This window comes from Electrophorus electricus, chromosome 15, assembly GCF_041902795.1.
Source record: "Electrophorus electricus isolate QZ-2024a chromosome 15, ASM4190279v1, whole genome shotgun sequence".
NCBI classification, from domain to species: domain Eukaryota; kingdom Metazoa; phylum Chordata; class Actinopteri; order Gymnotiformes; family Gymnotidae; genus Electrophorus; species Electrophorus electricus.
The window spans coordinates 8,110,977-8,131,280 of record NC_137511.1 but is presented as its reverse complement, the minus strand read 5'-3'; the positions used below and the strand labels follow the sequence as shown (position 1 = coordinate 8,131,280).

The following is a 20,304-nucleotide window of genomic DNA, read 5'->3' as shown; positions in this document are numbered from 1 at the left end:
ACACACACACACACACACACACACACACACACACACACACACACACCACACACACACACACACACAGTGACTAAGTGATTCTTCCATAGTGTCTGTATCCTTTGTATCACAGTCTGGCCTAAGATCTCACTCACATACTCAGTGCTCTAGATATTCAGCTAGGCAAGGACACACACACACACACACCCCTCCAGGGGGTCTCTGATAGTGAGAGATTATTAAAGGAGAATGCCCTTTTTGTTTTTAGACAAAAGATAACATGGCCCCTCAGAAGTCCAGAGTAAAGAGAAAGCTCCTCCTCCAACTCCAGCTCTGATGCCATTTCATACTTCACTCTGATATATCACCCTATCAGTTCACCTCCTCTCCTGTATAAGAGGAGGATTCACAGCGCAGCAGACCCTGGAACCAAGCACACTGCACACCACATTTGTCACCATCCTCTGTGCATTAGTACTGCTCTTGTCTTCTTAAAAAGGTGTTTGTAATGCCATTGTTTTGATGCTATAAAATGTGAATTCAATTGCAATGCTAGATGAGCATTATTGCAGTTCTGCAAAAGTCTTGTCAGTGGATTTTTTTTTTTGTCTTCACACATGCAACTTCCCTCTCGTAGCTGAGGGTTTTTGTTCTATAACTGGCTCTACGTTTTGACTGAAGTGGAAATAAGAGACAATTGGACGTCAGAGGAGGTGTGGGCGAGGGTGTGGTTGTGGGCGAGGTGGAAGTTCAATGGGAAACACTGTGCCAAGGACTCACCCTTGCACAGTTTGCTCAATGTTGCTGCAAAGAGGTCATCTGTTTACCAACTCACTCATATCAGAGCACATGATCCTATTTATTGTGAAGGAAATGAGAGAGGAGAGAGAAAGAGAGATTAAAAAAAAGGAAGAAAAAAATGCAAGACAGCAAACCCTTTGGGGACTAGTTTAGCCCTGAAGCCCCATCCCTAGAAACATTATTAAAAACAGTGAGTGTATCAGCAAAACAGACATGCACTAAATTACCCCTCACAACGGGCAATTACCCTTTCTCTCGGGTGTATATATATAAAAAAAAAAAACAACAACAGGTGTACACACACACACATTTCCCCTCAAGAATATACCACTTAAGCTGTCAGCTAAAGAACTCATTTAAACAGGTGTACACACACAAACTTAATATCATCCTCTAGGAGAAAGAGGGAGGGAGTGAAGACTAGAGAGAGTGAGAGAATGAGAGAGAGAGATGGGGTAGAGGAGTGAAGTCTTAATTTCCTGTGTGGTGTGGCACTGGCCCTCTGACCTTGACTGCATGTACACACACACGGATGGTTGATTGTATTAGATGAGGTAATGCACCTCACTCACCTGTCTATATGACTCATACTGACAGCTGAGTGGAGTTTGTTTCTTTCTAAAGAGCCTAAAAGCTTTATCAGGTATCAGATCAGATGGTCATTATCTCTCCTGCACTACCTCCTTCTTTTTCTCTCAGACAAAATAGTAATGACAAAAATACAATGCAATACTAGTCACCACTTCTGAACACACATACACACAAACACACACACATGCACACACATGGAATGCCTTTTGGCATGTGCAGGCAGTAACACTTGTGAAAGATTCTAACTAGCTGCTACTATTCTGGGGAGGTGTGTGTCACAGGCACCAACCTGTTTTTGTTCACCATACTGTGAGAGTGTGTTTGGGTGACCAATCACTTGCCAGTGTTTTCCAGTGTATCACTATGGATGTGAGTGAGTGAGTGTGAGTGAGTGTGTGTGAGTGTACATGGTTATATGTGACCCTTACCTATCCAGGCATTTAGAATACTTCTGTTTTCAGAACAATGTGGTTCACACTCATCTATCTTGCACCAATGTTTGCTATTCAATTTCACCTCTCTAACACTCTCTACTAGTTATCTCTCTATCAGTTATTACACACATGCACACAGACAAGCCAAAACACTTTTCAGGTCTGGAAAAGGCATGGGTCCAATTTATTAACCAATGATGATGTGGAAAAGACAGCAAATCTGGAAGAAAGGAAGAAAACAAAGCACCCCACATAAACAACTCATATGTGCATGTACACGCACAGACAACAGCATACCTCCATATATCCGCCTGCCTTGATGTGTAGAGTGGGTCATATGCAAATGGGAGTCCCGGCTTGGGCAGTAGTTTCCCACAGGCACAGAGAGAAAGAGTGTTCCTCCCCTCTCCGCACTCTTTCAAAAGGCCTTTTCTTCCTCCGCTGAGCCCACTCTGTGGCCGACAGTGGCCCACTGCATAGGTAGCGAAGCCCCTTTCTCTCCTCCTCTCTAAAGCCTTAATACACAATAGCTCACTTAAGCATTCTCTCACACACACACACACACACACACACACACACACACACACACACACACCAGCTAATAAAGCACAAGCATGCCCTGCTAAAAAAAGGGGTTCGTGAGCCTTAGGTTCTTTTGTACAGGAGAGTGAGAGAGAAGGGGAATGAGGGACAGAGAAAGAGAAATAGGGCTCTTTTCTTGCTGGGTTTCTTGCTCCTCTTCCATTGGAGAAGAGTCGGGTCTAATCATTAATCCCCATTCGCAAAATCACAGTTGAAGCTGGAGTGCCCTTTATCTCAAAAAACACTTCTGCAGGCCCAGTTTCTCAAATGGAGGAACTGAGGCGATTTCTGATATAAGACAGTAGGGTTCTTGTTTCGAGGGGCATATACTTGGTTATTGTGACACGACAACATAGGTTTACATTCTTGCAAGGGTCTTGCTCTATTCTAGCCTAATGTGTATTGCTATTGCCTTAAGCAGTGCAGAACGGAGTGTTTTGTCATCACCCGTTTCCCTTTCAGCCCTTTTCAGTAACTCTAATTAACAAAACAAAAGTGTCCATTTCCTTCCCTAAACCACCAGAGCCAGTTAAAAGAAGTGGTGATACACAAAGTTCCAAATGTAAAACTCCTGTCATCCGGCATGCTCTCACTGACCTGCTCTGTATTCTCACACGTACTTTTAGACAAACATGAACGTGCACATTCTCACACTCAAGCCTTTCTCAAGAGGGCATCCATGTTGTTATGCAAAGCATAAGAAAAGAGAGGAGCTAGCCTGCCAGTTCACAACAGCCCCTCAATGACACCTCAGCAGGCCTCCAAAAAACTGCCCCCCACCCCTCCTACAATTCCTCCCCCACCTGACCTCCATATGGGAGGGTCCTAGGTTGCCCTGGAGGGGGTGGTCTGAATGAAGAAGGCAGTAAGAAAAGAAAAAAAACAGGCCTTGCCCCAAGCCGAGATCCATTCACCGTGTGTGTGTGTGTGTGTGTGTGTGTGTGTGTGTGAGCCTTAACACTCCAGCCAATTTGTTACGCTGGACGGCATCACAATGGCACAGGGGGAGAAAGTGAAGTCATACTTTGAGGCAATGCATGAACGCCCATGGCAAAGGTCACTCAACATCTCCTTGCTACTGTGTCAGAGAGGAGAGGAGGTCCAGAGAGGAGGAGAAGACGAGGGGAGAAGGAAAGAACAAGAGGAGAGGAAAAGCCTGACAGCAGAGAGGAGAGGAGAGAGGGAGGGAAGACTGCGCTCAGACGGGGGAGGGGCAGCTAGAGGTCCTCCTGACTCGGCACTTTCAAATGGACTTGTGGAGGAAATCTCTGAAAGACAGCAGATAAATGAAAATTTCCTCCTTGGCTAAACAGCGCACGCTGGGGGGAGACCTTTTAAATGTTAACAGATGGCTTTTAAAATGTTCAAACAGCATGTCATCTCACAGAAACGTACCCCCCCCCCCCAAACACACACCCACCAAACTTCACAATATAAACACACACACTACACTGAAGCACAGTGTTACAGCCTGACGCTTGTATTTCTGACTTCAATGCAAATCACACATTAACAATTCTTTCTTTATTGTTTTGAGCCCTCAGTGGTTCCATGCTTCATGACTTAGGTGGGAAATGGTCCCAACACAGTAATTACATTTTTGTCAGCCAAATAAAGTTTGCCACACCTACCACATAACTGGACCCGGAGGGCCATGGTGGCCTCTCCCGAAGAACTGAGAGTAAACAAAAATAACTATTTTAGTTAACGTGGGTTTGTGCATGTAGGTGTGTGTAAAACAGGTTGCATGCCCATCTGTGAAAATGCTCGAGTCATACCGTGTGATTCAGTCAAAGTCAGAGGTGTAAATTCGGGTCTTTACAGTGTCTCAAATTATACCAGAAAAAAACCCATACAGCCTCGCTAAGGCTCCTTTGTAACACAACCTCCATTTTGCAAAGCCACTACAAAGCGCAGCACACCCATGGAGCACTGCCCTGTTTATTTTCTTAGCCATGCTAATACCGGTCAGCCACATTCCTGCTCTCCCAAACCGGGAGGTTTCAGATTGCCCTGCGGTATTCCTGTGAGCACAGGGCAGGAGGAGAGTGGGGGAAGGAGGAGGAAAAGAAGGGGAGCACGTCAGCCCCGTGAACGACAAACACCTGTCGTCTTGTGGACCGTTAGCACCACCATGTCACAGCTCGTGCTTCTACCCACCTTTGGGTCGCAATGGTGCAGCAAGAGTGGCAGGCACACCTTCTAGCCCTCAGAACTTCAGACCAGAAATGTTTCATCAGTCTCATAAATGCAGTATGGGCACAGTGAGACCATTTCCATCTTCCATCTCCTGCAGTGATTTTGCCACAGCTGGTTGTGCTGTGATACAGCTTGTGCTGAGATACAGCTAGGCTGGTTCAGGTGGACAGGAGGAGTGTGAAGTAAAGCCTGGGGTGGCACTCCCAGTCTGTCTAATGAAGTCTCTCCCTTCTGAAGAATTCTTCACCTATGGCCTAACAGCCGTGCTCTCTAAACAAGGGAACGTCTTACCCTCATACAAAGCAACATCCACACCAGAGATTTTTCACCTGGTGGCTAAGTGTTACCTCCTGCTCTGTGCTCTCGCCCTGGCCAAAGATTCAGCACCAGAGGACAGAGAGGCCCCTCCCCCTCTTTCCTTTCCCTCACCCCTGCATGGCAACAAGGGCTTGTGGAATTATAATTTAATAGAACTACAGAGAAAAAGCTACTGTGGATTAAGTTCAGAGTGCACCTTTGTTCAATAATACAAGTAACGCATTAAAGTCACGTTTATATGCTGCTAACTGTGCAATCTAACTTAGGGTAATTGGGTCCTGGGCTTGGTTAAAGGGAGATTTGTTTTCAAATGGGAGTCAGATGGTCAGTTGTCAGCACACAGCTAGGAACCCCTCATGAGGCTCAGTAAGCCATGCTGTGACCACTTGTGAGATCTTGGGAAGCACTTTTCTATCCATAACAACCATATCCACATCAAATAAGCTTTGTGGGTCTTATGATCCCTTGTGAAAGGTGAGGGGAGTGAGTTCTTCTTCTCACTGTTTTTTGTCATAAATATATGAATATTAGACTATGCCTCTGTGTACTTTCTAGAACTCGGAGTTGGCTGAGCAATATGTCAGCCTAAAACTACTTCTCAGTAAAGATGCCGATAGCCTTCATGAATGTGTTTATGATTACTATTAATGTTTTGGGCACTAACACAATGTCTGATTGCACTATTCTGATTGCACTAAACTGTATCTAATAAAAAAGTTTTTTTTTTGTATACCTTACAATATATGAAGTGGATAATACAGTGATCATTGTAAACAAACTTAAAGAATGTATCATAAACGTAAAATTGTATCTTGACTGATGAGGAATGAATAGTTGTTAGAAAAAAAGGTCGTCATAAATAAATACTTTCAAAAGAAGTGTTCCTTCATACCAAACACGAAGTGTCCATATTGTAATTATCAACGGTTTGATCAATCATCTGTACTTCTTGTGAAGGCGAGGGAGGGGTTTCTGTTAATGACGCAGAAAGACGCACAGTTAGGAACTTAGAAACTCCGGATGTGCTCTGAGGTCCCTGAGAATCTGTATTCCAAACATGTTTCAAATCAGAGCATTAACCATTAGAGCCATGTCATTACTAAAAAACACCAAGGCTCTCAGTTTGTTCTCAACTAATAAGTTAGAAAAGTACTTCAAAACTGAGTCACGTTTTGTTTGCTCAATCATTAAAAGACATTTGGCAAAATAAGAACGTCAACCTACAAAATGTAACAACTTGTTTGAAAGATTTAATGAACTGCACCCATAAAGGTGTTAGATGCATGTTTTGCTTACTTAAATACTGCGATCATGTCAGGTGCTTTGCACAGCCCAGGTGCGTCTTTCTAGCGGCGTAACCTGCAGTGCGGCGAGCCCTCTCACTCTTTACTGCCGTTTTAAACCACACCTTTAGAGCACCCGCACTAAAAGCGTCGAGGAAGGAAAACTGCAACAATGCTAAGGTACACGCCATAACTCAAATTCATGACAGACGTTTCGAGCATGTCAACGTTCGTAGTTAACGGCAGGTAAAAGGTAAACGGGTGGATGACCAACGAACCAGCACCTTTCAGTCTTTAACAGGTTCTTCGCGCTCTACACGGTTATGTCATTGGAAAATTAACAGGCACGATGCACATGTAGTTTAAGTAGATAAATCAAACGATCGAGAAGAACTGACAGCATGCGAAAGACAGTAAAACCGTCTTTTTTTCTACCTGCACAAGTTGACATTTGGTGCAACGCACGAGGGATGCTTTCCAACTGCTTTCAAAATAATAAAAGATTTCTGAAAAAGCGAATTCTTCTCTGTGTCCGTGAGCTCAGTTGCAGCAAAAATCAACTGCACGGCGTTAGCAAATTATTATTTTTTTTCCCTTGAAAAACCTGAGCGACGTTTTTCTTCTTCCGATCAGGTGAATATTGGCTGCGCACGTAAGAGCACCGCTAGGGCTGTCAGAATACATGGCGCGCGCATGTCGTCAAAGGGGAGACAAATGTTTTTCTCTGTCGCTGTTCGACAAAGCAAGCCGTTATTTCAGGCTATAAAGTAGCTTACACAGCCAAAATGGCAAGAAAAGGAAACAGTACCTGCAAGAACAAATCTGTAATAAAGGGAATCGAAAGGAGCGAAAGGAGCGAGATATATATATATATATATATATATATATATATATATATATATATATATATATATATATATATATATATATATATATATATATATATATATATATATATAAAAAGCTGTGAATCACAAAAAACCGCATCACTGTGGACTGTAGGAAAAAATATACACTTGTTAAAGTAGAGCGACTGATCTCCGTTTAACCACATCTCAGAATAACTTCAATATAAGTCTACCAAAAGACTAGGTTCTATGTTCCACGAAAAAGACAAGAGTCAAGTCCAAAAAAACCCCCATCATTTCAACTTTCAAGAAAAAATAAGACACGGCTACTGGTTAGTGATAGCAAGTCAGTGAAACACCCCAGATAAAGATGCGTGAATATAAGACTACAAGAGCGTGGAAAAGTGCAGGAGTGACAAACGCAAGTTGGCGAACGCCAGTGCTCCAGTCCAGCTGTAAAACCCTCTCCTCCAACAAGCTCAAGCGTGATCTCTCAGAATTCAGTACTCTGTTCAGTATGTATACGCATTCCTTATATAGACTGCTGCAGTTGTTGGAGCACAGGACAGCCCTGCGGATTCCTTTCCTTTTCTCCACAACGTTACCACCCAACGAGAAATGTGGCAGCCTAAAGCCTCCAAACAGGTTGCCTTCGCTGCTGTATCTTATTCCGTTAGCCGTCGCGTAAAGATGAGTGGTGGCCAATTTATTACGTAAATGCAGTCACGCTTAGCTTCAAAAACTTTCCAAAAAGTTTTGGACAATCGCCAACGTCAGACACCAAAAACAAATTGCGGACTTTCCTTTTCAAAATGCAAAAGCAACGTGTTTTGCTGTTATACAGTTGCTGAGCTGGACGAAAAGTAGGACGTTTTACTCAATGGGAAGTATCGTTACATACGTTTAACGACCACGGTGCCTTCCGTGAGACTGCATTTGTATGAATAAAACAAGACAAACGTTGACAGATATTTTGCTTCTCGGTTCAGGACGTAACGTTACTCCTCAATGCTGCCACAATATTCAGTTAGTTAGCTCGCTGGCTACCTGCTACCACGCAGGCAAGCTATAGCGGAACAACCAGATAAGTTTATGTGAAACGAGAATGTGACGAACTTTACGAAACCATCCTTTCTAAACACATCAATGTGTTTTTCAAAATGTTTTTATCCCCTTTGAGGCACTAAACAGATTCATTCGAAACTGACTGAGTGTAGATCACAAACAGGTATATATTGAGAGAGAAAATAAGTTACATTTCGCTTGGATCCCCTTAAGGAAAATAAATACTGTTAACAAGCAGAATTCAAAAATTCGGTACCCATGCGTAAATTCACATGAAAGGTTATTAAAGTACAAGATAAAGAAAATAGAAAAGAGAGCGACGGAACAAAAGCGACACTTCAATACATGGGACTGGGTGCGTATAACGGTCCCCGGTGTAGTGTACCGCTAGGCGGAGGGCGAGTCGGCGCCAGGTATAACGGTACACCATAGGGGCTATAACGCGGCGCTCTTTCTGCTACTTTCCACTACTTTGACTGACTAAAAATGGAGCTCGCCACCGGTGGCGGCGAGTCCAGAGTTCAACAAATCGAATACAGACCTCTCAATATAGCAGCAAGTCAGTGAAACCGAAATGTTTTACTCACCGTTTGTCCTCTTTGGGTTCGCCTGCTTTCTGCGCTTACACCTGGGGCCATCCGCCATGATCCTTTCGCTGTGTCTAAATGCTGCCGGAGAGTCACCTCCTCTCGCCCCCACACCTCCCCTCCCCTCCCCTCCCTTCCACTCCACCTCCCCTCCCTGCACCTGGTTTACGACACTCCGCTTTACGACATTACCTTCTGGCTGCTTACACCTCTCTCATAAACCTCTCTGCCCGACTCCCGCCCCTTACACCAGGCGCTGCCTGTGGCGCTCTTGCTTCGCCCGCCCGCACACGGCTAGCCCTGCCCAAAACATTGCACATGGTATCGTAACCTGTGCATTACGCAGAAGGAACAATTTATTAGCTGGGTGTATAGGTTTTACTGAAATATCGTGAAGTCACCGCAGATTATCAACTAGTAGTAAGTTTGAGCGGTGAAACGATGAAATTGTGTGCACCTGTGCACTATATTGTTGGGTAACAGACAGACAGACAGATAGCCATAGATAGAAATTAATTATAGCTTTGAAATGATTTTATTATTTTATTTCTCATGATAAAAGAAAGCTTAGATATTGTTTACAAAACTATAAACTATGAGTAAAAACTGATAGGATAGTGCAGACGGTTTTTATTGGACACTTTGAGTTTTCCATACATTTTAAATTATACATTAGCTTTTTTTTTAAAATTTAGCCTGTATTCAAATGCAAAGGAATCCGAACAGAACTTCAAAGTACTGCCATTCATTTATTTACTTTATTAAATATTTACTTTCATCTAAGCTTGTTGATGCTGTCTGTGGATTCTGTGTCATAGTTTCTTGTGTTTAAGCAGATTATATAATTTGGTCATTCATTTCTCCTCTTTGAATAGTTGAATCAAACACAACCTACAGTAAAGTTTGATACAGAGTGTGAATTTTTTTTAAGTTTTGTAATTTATAGATTCAAGTGGCAAGGTACTTAGACCATAACATTTAAATGAGACTTTTTTAAAGGTCTTTATCTAAGAGAAGGCTATCTATAAATAAAAAATCAACACAACACAAATAGGCTGTAAGGTAGCCTATTGAGGGCTGAATGGCACAATTAGTGTGTGTGTGTGTGTGTGTGTGTGTGCATGCAAATGTGTTTGCGTGTGTGTTTGTGTGATTGTGGTGTTAATAAGCTATATTTGTGAATGTTTAGGTGTATTTTACAGACAATGTCAGCATTTTGTTGGTCAGATTGTGTGTGAGTGTGTGTATGTAGGAAGGAGGAATGTGATATGTATCCCAAGGCACAGGGAGGATCATGGGACCCTTTCTGCGATGATTCAATCTTCCATCCAAAGAAAGGACTCGCTGTTTGTCAGGGACTGTTTATACTGTTGCACCAAGCCAGGGAGAGATGCAGAAATGAAAAGAGAGATTGAAAAATGGACAGAAGACACAGAGAGAGAGAAAGAGAGATGCAGGAAACACTTAGCTGCAGATGAAATAGAATGTACCAGATCTTTCACATGTTTTATGAAGAATGTGGTCACATGGATAAAGGTTCTGCAGAAATATGAAAGCATAAAGACAAAGTCTGCAAGAGCCAATTCAGATGAGTTGGTGCACAGGAGCTCTGAGACGCAATAAGCTATGGTCATGCCTGTCATCATTTTCTCTTACAGGTCACAAACGTGAGTAGTGCAGTAGTGTTAATGCCAGGCAGAGCAGTGCTGCGCTATTCTGGTACCTGCTGGTGACTATCAGGTTTCTGACAGACTTCAGCTGGGTGTGGTACACTCCTTTAGTGGACACTGTTCAATGATTCAAGGGAAAAAAGGAAACATACGCACACATTCAGACATGTCCTTGAACATGTACACAAACACGTAAACACAAAAACACACACTACCACTTCAAATAAGCAAAGAGAATAAGCTAAATTCAAACAAAATATCAATAAAGACACATCTGTTACTCAAGATTTATTTTCATGTTCCTAAAGCAAATTACACCCTTTCAAGAAAAATTTAAATAATTTTAAAATACATTCTTTATTTACATCATAGTTTCTATAATAGTGAGACATGATTCTAGAGTTTTCTAGAATAGTGTATCTGCTAAAAAAGAGATATAAATAACAAGGTTAGTTATTCAAATGAGGTAAGTTGGTTATTCAAAAATCTATCAAAACTAAAGTAATAATGTTATTAGGTTTGGGTAGTAAATGGCTTGTTTGCTTAGAGGATAAAACAGGTTTTGGGAAAACAAATCTTCTCCAGTCCCTGTAGTTCCTTCCCCATATGTGTGTGTGCTTGATGGGGGCCAGACCAGATAGAAGAAGGTGCCTGTGTCTTCATCATCTCACTGCTCCGCCCTGCCTGCGGCTCCACACGGTCAATTATTCAACAGAACAAAGTGCTCGGCGTCTGGGCCGAGGCCTGAAAGAACATCACATAATAAGAGCATTAACATCCAAAAACATCTCACCAGGTGAATCAGCGCTCACCAACAGCCTTATTTCAGTTTGATAATTGTTTGAACTTTGATACATTAATCTTCCCTGATTCCCTGCCACTGTTTGTTTCAGCATTAAATTACATGGGCAGTCAACACTGAAAGAGCCTTGATTTAAAGGCTTCAATATCAACCATGGAAGTACTTCATGTCTGTTTACTTTATGTGTGGAAATTACACAGAAAGAAGTTTCCACTTTAATTTCTTTTATGTGTTCCCACTCAAGACACATTCTGGGACATTCTGCCCCAGAGGGGTACTGGTTGATATATTGGTAATATATTGGTCTCCCTCTGACTACTGTCAAGGCCCCCTCCAGTGTGGCCCATCACCAGTCACACCAGGCCTACTGCAACTGCAAATACCTGGTGAGAGAGGGGTGTGGGACAGTCAGGGAGTGAAGCACCCCTGACTGGATGAACCCCTAATGGGCTCGACTGCAGTGGCTGTCCTGCTGAGCAGGCTGGCAGACGGAGCCGGGCCGAGCTCACCAGGACCGGAGCCCAAACACCAACAGCTGCCAATCGCACAGCGTAGGAGAGCAAGACACTGCACAGCTGCATAAGAAGCCACGAGAAAGGTGCTCCAATGAAGAGCTGCCATTGTCAGACTTCCATGAAGGAGTTTCAGAAAAGGCCATGCACTCTTTCTCTCACTTGCCTTCAAGTTAGGGTGAAGCAGACCAACTGGAAAAAGATGCAGCCATTATTTAATGGAAAGTTCTGCCTTTTTCCATTTTCCTTGGACTGAGGTGTTATAGCATGAAGTCATATTTTCTTGTGCTGATGGAAAACAAAGAGTAAAAATAATGCAACTGCATATAGACATCCTCCATGTTATTAATGCAGTGGTCAAGTTGTCAGAAGACTCTATTTTCAGTTGCCGGTGATGGGACCACCCAACTGGACCAAAATATAATGAGACCTACCCTCCAAGAGCCCCTGAGCCCACGCCGCTGGTCAGACACAACACAGCAGGTTGATGTTGCTTGGTGACTTCATCAACCAAAGTATTATTTTTTATGGAGTTAAGTGAAACAGCAGGAAGCTGGAGTTCTGCCCTTGTCTGTCATTTTCTCCTTTGCCCTGTCCTTCCTTTATATTTTTGTCATTTCAACATATCTGCATGTCCCCTTTTCTCTCTCTTCCTATTTACGTTGTCGCTAATGTATGGGAGGAGGCGGACGGGGCTCAGGGGTGGGGTGGAGGCAGAACGCCATACTCTGTGCTCTACATTAAGGGATCAGCCCGCGTCTCTGTAAATGAGTATTGATCCTCCTCCTAGCGGGATCGTTTAGGAGATTAATGCTGGCAGTAGTGGTGCAGGGAGAGGGCTGAAGGAGGGGGGTAGTGCTCTCCAGTCGAGGCAGGGAAGCCAACGCAGAGCTACCCAGGACAGAGGGCCTGCTGTGGGGCTACGCGGAGAACAAGCCCCTGACTCCCCTCCTCACCATCTGGACCAACAGCTCAGGGCACCAGCTGCATGGGGGAAGGGTACAGATACAGAGACTCAGAGAGAGAGAGAGAGAGAGAGAGAGAGAGAGAGAGAGAGAGAGAAATGGGTGGTAAGTAACAGATTGAGAAAGAAAGGAAAGAAGATGAAGGAGAACAGGGTGAAAAACACCGAGCTTCAATTAAAAAAAGAATACAAGAGAAGGAGAGAGAAGCAACCAGGTGAAATTCAGAAAAAAAGAAAGTAACAGACACTGAAAAAGTGGCAGGAAACAGGAAGAAGAAGAAGAGAGGGAAGTGAATAAAAATCACAGGTGGCAAATAAACAGACACGTTCAAGCAAAAGCATAGAAATGTAGTAGCAATAAAAGGAAATGAAAATGAAAACAATTGAGCAATGGAGCAAATAAATACTGGGAGTAAAACAAAGTAGTCATAATGGAAGATAATGAAACAGAAGGAATGAAAGAGGAAACAAGAAGGAACGAAAGAGAGAGGGAAAATGAAAGAAGGAGACAGGTGGGAGAGTGAGTGAGCAAAACATTAGAGTTGATGAGTGAAAGAAGAAGAACAGAAAAGTGGAAACCAGCTATGATGGATGAGAGGCAGCAAAAAGAGCCGAGTGGCTAAAGTGACCCTGGGGAGTCTATCCAAAATGAGGCCTGAAGAAACCCCATTACACAATTACACAGGCCGAGAGAAGGACATATTCAGAGGTGTGTTTATGAAGGCCTGTAAGAAATATGATATGCACTGCATATATTTACTTCTTGTATGAACCCTCTATGAAAAAAAGACCTGATGCGATTGGATAAATATATAGCAAACTCCTTAGTTCTAAAAAATCACCTTTAATTTCCAGTTTATACACAGTGTAAGTGGTACATGATAAGCAAAACTTGTGAAATGCACATAAAACTAAATGTTAAACATTGTTTGCCACGTTTGCAGAAAGCTAAGTTGCAACAGCTCCATTTTTATGCAATGAGTGCCAATATGATAACCTCATACAAGATCCAGAAACACTTAGCTGCTGTAGAGTTTATGTGTTTCGCAAGCTCTTGTGTTTTAGTGTGTAGTCACAGCAGCCTTGGGAAAATGCAGCTCTGAATGTTATAATGGTGAAACTATTCCAAAGCCCCACGACCCTTGCAGGCCCAACAATGGAATGTTTTGAAGGCGAGATCAAGATGTCAATGGCACGCTGCACCCCCTCCCAAGAGTGGACTCGTTATGATCTCACTTCCTGTTCTGTGGATTGTCCCTGAACGACGCTGTAGTTCTGACGCCCAGCAAAAGCTAACCGCACCCAGAGCAGAACACCAAGACTTGGACATCAATAAAAATGCAAATGAACACTGTTTTCTATTTATCTCAAAGCATGAGGCATTAAATCAATGTGGCTGTCTATTGAATACCTCACTGACTTTTTTTGCTAACTCAAAATCCACTTTAGGTTCATTGTAGTGTTACAGAGACCCCTGGGTCTGATTTTAAAAACACAGACTTCTGATAAAAATAGGAAATCTTTTGGATTCTGATAAATATACAAATATTATATACAAACTCCAAACAAATGACCTTAAATGTATTTGTTAGTACAGGTGGACTCAGAAAGTATCACAGGTAATAATCATCAGAGAGAATTATGATGATCTCTGATGCTCACTTTGGGAAAAAGACTGTATGTGTATCATTACTGTAGATTAATGACATTTTTAATTTTAACTTTCAGTAGTGGTGATGGTGATGATGATGATGTTGATGGTGGTGGTGATGTGTGTGTGTGTGTGTGTGTGTGTGTGAAAGACAGAGAGAGAGCGAGAGAGAGAGAGAGAGAGAGAGAGAGAGAGAGAGAGAGAGAGAGAGTAGAGAGTATCAAAGAGAGAGACCAAGAGAGATTTTGTTGGACCTTCTAGAGAGTACCAGTAAGTCTGCCATGCAGGTTAGTCCAGATCCATTACAAATGTTCCATCAAAAAAAAATCACCTCACAACCACAGCTAAACTGTATTCTGTATATGTTGGAACTGTGGGCTTTTTCTGCTGCTCATTTGCTGGCATGACTACCTGGAAGATTCACCAGCCAAATGTCCATACAGTGTTCAAACGTTCATGTTTTCCTATCATCATTAGGACATTTGGTTCCTACTAAGTGCACATACATGCACAGTGTTGTCTGTATATCAAAGCTGTTTATGGAGGCATCCTCCTACATTAGAGGTGGGAATAGGTGAAAAAATACCAAAGAGAGAGAGACAGAGAGATAAATACAGCAAGAGACTGAGATTCAGAGAGAGAGAGAGAGAGAGAGAGAGAGATAGGGAGAGAGATAGGGAGAGAGAGAGGTTTCAGCATTTTTCTGGAGAATGTAATGGATATCAATCATTCCTTCACTGCTTTCTTCTAAGTCCTATTTCTGATGGCTCAATCTGTCCCCTTTACATAGTGGTTAAAGATTTCCTCAGTTACAATTTTGGCTCATGTTTTTTAAACTTAGAATTCTTTCCATTAATGGTTGAGTTCACAGAATTTATGAACACAGTATATTTGACTTCAAAACATCTTTTCATGTGACTTTTACCTATTTTTTCAATACTTCTGGTACAATTTCAGAATGATACATTTGATATTCTAGGTGATAGAATGACCTACAGATGATTGTGATAACTGTGACAGTAAGGTCATAGCATACAACAGTGTTTGCCCCCACATAAGGCTTTAAGACATCAAATTCAACTCATTGGATATTAGTGAAGCCTTATTATCAAAGCCTTCATTGTTTGTTACCAAAGGGAAAAACCAAACTAGGCTGTGCATTGCTGACAGCACAGGGTTAAAGGATCTGTAAATGTCTATGCTAAGTCCTTAGACAAGTGTGTGAGCTTATGTGAGGTAGGAGTATACAGCATTCAGATGGTAAGAATGACATTTATAACCTAATCTCTTACGAGTGAGGGCCCACTGGTAATCTTTTAAAGCAGCAGAAAATACATGCATTTAAACACCTACACACGCACAAAAGAGAGGATATAAGGGTCAGCAGGGCATTAAAGCCATAACTCCATAACTCAAGGTGCTTGGAGAAAGAGATGAGGAATCAAGGGCAACATGTTAAATGAATAAAATCACTTTTACTGCACCTTTCACCACATACACAGACTAGCTCTATGTCATGGACCATGTGCCACCTGTGCGAGGACTGAGGATGAGGAGGAAGAGAGGGTTAATGATACTACAGAGGTGCGATGGATGGTGAAAGTGGATTGTGGAACTGTATACACTCAGTAGTGGTAATGTTTACTAGAGCTTTCCTAACTCTGGGATAGATGGATGTACCCACATCCAGTTTTTTTTTAATTGTAACACCAAGGCTTATCAATTCAAACGGTGATACTGAGACCACTGGGGCCTGAGTAAGATTATATTATAGTTCATCTACAGCCTTTTAATGACCAGTGTAATAAACAGAAGAAAAGAGTGTTCTTCTGCTTGCAGCCAACTACTGCAAGTTTTCCAACTGCTGCTCAAAAATATCATAGGGCTGAGTGTTCTTGGAGGAAAGCTTCAACAGCCCAGTTCTATGTACTCTGGCAGGGAGCCAGGATTAGCCAGCACTGCTGGAGATCTTCAGCAAAGACAACGAATTCATCCTTCCCATGCAGAGAGCAAGGCCGTCTTGATCAGTTGCCGTTTTGGTCTTGGATGCTTTGGGTCCCAGCAATGGAACAAAATACAGTGGAATTCCAACTAGAACCTTCTCCCATGAAGAAAGACAGCTGTGCAACTACATTCCAAAAGATATCACAATATCACAATATATTCACAATATCAATGGCAGTTGGGCAACACTCACATTTGAAGCCATTAGCAGTGAATGGCATCCACAGTGGATACTGATGTAATAGGGGTGTATCAGTAGCTGACACATACTTCAACCAATGTACCAAGTACCTCGGAGCAGTTTAACAACCAGAGCAGCTTCATATGGACAAATGGATAGGAATTGTCACATACAACATAGAAACCAATAAGACTACCAATAAGTTTTTCCTTTGAGTGTAATGAGTTGCAGTGCTGCATGACCTTCATCTTATGCAAACGTGTCTTTTGGTGTTGATGTGACACAGCTGATAACCGTCCTGTTTCAACTATCGGGCCTACAGAGCACCACACACCACACTGACTCACCTTTTCTTCAACTGTCCCTGCTGATGATGACAGATTTCAAAGACAAGCAATCTAAATGGCTCCCCTTGCTGAACTAACAGCCATAAAGCCCACTGCCACACACACACACACACACACACACACACACACAGAGAGAGAGAGAGAGAGAGAGAGAGAGAGAGAGAGAGAGAGAGAGAGAGAGAGAGAGAGAGAGACAGAGAGAGCAATACCTGTGAATATGAACAAGCTTTAGAGGAGAGCCTGTTTAGCTGAGTTTGGTGACTGTGTTTTTTGCTCTTTTAACTGTCTCTAGGCTTATGCTGCTATCTGGATGAGTGCTGCCTCAGAGAGAAAAGTGTTTTCTTTTGTAGGTTTACAACCTTGGAAGCCAGAGACATAGACAACTGATTTGCTTTGAGAACATAATCATCGCAATAAAATATGTTTCTAGTATTCACTTGCTATTTTGTGCTGATCAATAACAGGCCCATGTGTCTAATAATGAAATATTCCATGAATGCAGAAACCCACTGAAGAACATATTCTTCTAACCATGAAGCTACAACATACTTTTACACAAAACTATTTATATTAATCAAACCCTCATTACAAGAGTTTTAAAGAGAAAAACATATTTAAATATGGTCAAATGATGATCTTGCCATTATATATCAGTTGTTGACATGCGACTAAGATTGTGTGTATAAGATATACACATACATATGCATGCAGATGGATATTTTTTCCTGGAACCTATCTGATACCAGGTACTTCTTTCGGTGGTGGTCTTGGCCGAATGTTTGTGATATGATGATATGAGATCAAATTCTTAAAGTGTGAGATTGATTGTGCAACTATCTGTGCAACCACATTGAACCAAACCCATGAAAACCTACTCTGTGTGCTTGTGTGAAGGCATTAACACACACACACACACACACACACACACACACACACACACACACACACACACACACACACACACACACACACACACACAAACACAAACACAGAGAGAGAGACAAATCCATGAAAACCATACAAACTACCTTTGTGATTGAGAATGACAGATGAAAAGGTGTTTAAGTGATCAATATAGTCATTATCTAGGAACCTCTTCTATTCAGCCTAGGGTGATGTGTATTATGCACATTGATCTATTTGTAACAGCACACACATTTATGTAGTTCTTGGAGTCACTTTGTCTCTGTCTTTGTGTGTGTGTGTGTGTGTGTGTGTGTGTGTGTGTGTGTGTGTGTGTGTGAATTAAAAGAACTTGCACACACCTATTTCACAGGCTGACTTGACAAGTGTCAGAGGGTTAATGTCACTAGTCTATTCACATCATCTCTTTGTCTTCATTGTCCTCGTCTAAGTTTTCCCTGATAAAGCTTTACTCCACATATATCAATGTGATTATTTAGTTTTTATTTTTATGGTTCATTATGTTATATTGACAATAGTACAATGAGACTTTGTGAAGGGGCGTATACACGTGAAACTTGAAAATTATATCATTGGATAGCTGCCTTTTCACATCCCCTGATTGGTTACATTTGTCGCGATGAACCGTGTTGGAAGAGCCGTACTATTTTTTAAAGAGGGGTGAGAGACAGATATCAGCAAAAGCGTGTAGTCAATTATAAGATACATAAATCGATGTTCTGGGTTATACCTTAGGTTATTTTAATATTTTTTTCTATCTGTGTCAAAATACTCTTCATGATATTATATTGTTGAGTTAATTTACTAGTCACGAAATCATCACAGTACCCCACAGCCTGCTATTCAAGGTCTGGCTCAAAATGGCTGTACCGAAACAGTTATGAAGAGCTGTCGTTCTTCAAAAGATATGAATATGTTGCATGTTCCAAATTTATGAAGAATCTTCTGAGCGAACAGGAGGGTATTCTTGAAAGGTGAGACAAAAGATGTTCACTGTATTCCGTGATGGGCTTTCGCTTCTCGTGTATAAAACAAAATCCAATGGGGTTCCTGTGCAGTCTTATTACGACCCTATGTTCAGCCAATGGGAATGTACAGTGGGAACAAAACAAGATGGCGAACTGCGTTAATACTTTAATAACAAACTGTTCAGTCGTAGAGGAAAGTCGGGAAACTAGCTTCAACGTTGTGTCAACAAGTAGAGCAACTATTTATTCATATTCTTCGCCCAAGCAAGCTACAGACACTAGTGTATGTCAGTCTAGCAAGCCACGTATTGAGCTAACCTAGCTATGGTTAGCTAACTGGCTAGCTGGCTTGTCTGTTTACCGAATGCCAATCAAAAATCGGGCAAGTGTCAGGTTTACAATGTTATGTGGTACTAGGTATATTAAAGGGAACAAACATTGCATATGTGTATTGCAATAGAAGAGTTGATAAGTTTGTTGTGGATCATGCATTATTTACTCTAAAAATATATATATAGATTTACCATCTTGAGTAAAGACGAAAACACATTAACCCTTCCTACACGAATGTAACCTGTAAGCTGTCTGTCTAGCTAACATGAAGTGTAGTGACCAAGGTCAGCTAGTTGGGTTAGCTCGCAACTCTTGATTCGTCTCTGCCGTCCCCCGTTACAATAGATGGGGTTAATTACCCTTAATGCACGCGTTGAGTAGCCACGTCTACTTAACAGCAATCAGTAGCGTAATAAATACATCGGTGTAACATGAAAATGTAGTAATTGTACATAGATTCTCTTCTAGTACATGGACGGTCAGTAGTATCACCACTTGTTGCTGTTACTATTGATACTATTACCTTTAATTCTTAAAGTCAAATGAGTTATGAACAGTGCAATGCCAGAGTAGCTAAGACCAAGATTAGATATCAGAATATACGAATCAAATGTATATTAAAATATAAATACACCTCTCAAATAAATAGAGTTCTCATGTAAGATAAAAAGAAAGGTCTGAACTAGTGATGTTTTGGCACTGATGTCATTGATTAATTGTCAGTGGATGCTGGACAGGCAGATTAAACAGATTTATTGCTCATACCATCAATTTGAAAATTTGCAACATTCACTCATTTTCTTGTGTTTAGATTATTCTTTCATGTGTAGCTAACCAAAGAGGGAAAAATATATACCATGTTTCGTCAGCTTGAAGATATTTTAGTTTAGCCTTAAATTAAAATTCATGTGTGTCATTGAACTGTTTGTGATATTGACAATGATGGTCACTAGAAAACTCTTCTATTGCACGTCCTAACAGTGCACCATTACCTATGAGGACACGTTGTCCACGTTTTCTCTCATCATTCTTCCTCTTGGCAACCCTTTCTTTTGAGTCATGTACCGCCGTGTCTTGGTGAGACGATTTTGAATCTAATTTCATATCCATCCATATTTTCTTTATTTATGTGCTATGGACCTCATTTGACTCATTTATGAGGGTCATTTACCACAAATTGGTAAACCTAGAAGCATTTGCTGAATCAGATGTGCCACAACTGACTTTATGGCAAAGTGCAAGCACTTTAAGATGAAAATGT

The 20,304-nt window shown here is 41.7% G+C and overlaps 2 protein-coding genes across 13 annotated transcripts in view; one reads left to right on the top strand and one right to left on the bottom strand.

Moving 5' to 3' along the window:
- Positions 1-8,894, bottom strand: part of zeb1b (zinc finger E-box binding homeobox 1b) — a 49,938-nt gene extending 41,044 nt beyond the window's left edge. The window contains exons 1-2 of one of the 4 annotated variants that reach the window (XM_035533346.2): positions 8,688-8,822; positions 2,103-2,320 (exon numbers count right to left, since the gene is read on the bottom strand). In XM_035533346.2, the coding sequence (XP_035389239.1) occupies positions 2,103-2,142 (40 nt within the window). In that variant the 5' untranslated portion in view covers positions 2,143-2,320; positions 8,688-8,822. Of the gene's footprint in view, positions 1-2,102; positions 4,053-8,687 lie in introns of those variants that run through there. The other 3 variants (XM_081697635.1, XM_035533345.2, XM_081697634.1) reach the window with 3 other exon arrangements.
- A 9,690-nt stretch (positions 8,895-18,584) lies between these two features.
- Positions 18,585-20,304, top strand: part of znf438 (zinc finger protein 438) — a 38,041-nt gene continuing 36,321 nt past the window's right edge. For 2 of the 9 annotated variants that reach the window (XM_027008512.3, XM_081697680.1), the window contains exon 1: positions 18,598-18,716. Coding sequence is in view for 1 of the 9 variants with exons in the window: in XM_081697681.1 (XP_081553807.1) it covers positions 18,676-18,716 (41 nt within the window). In the remaining 8 variants the exon portion in view is untranslated. Of the gene's footprint in view, positions 18,717-20,304 lie in introns of all 9 variants that reach the window. The other 7 variants (XM_027008513.3, XM_081697681.1, XM_081697682.1 and 4 more) reach the window with 7 other exon arrangements.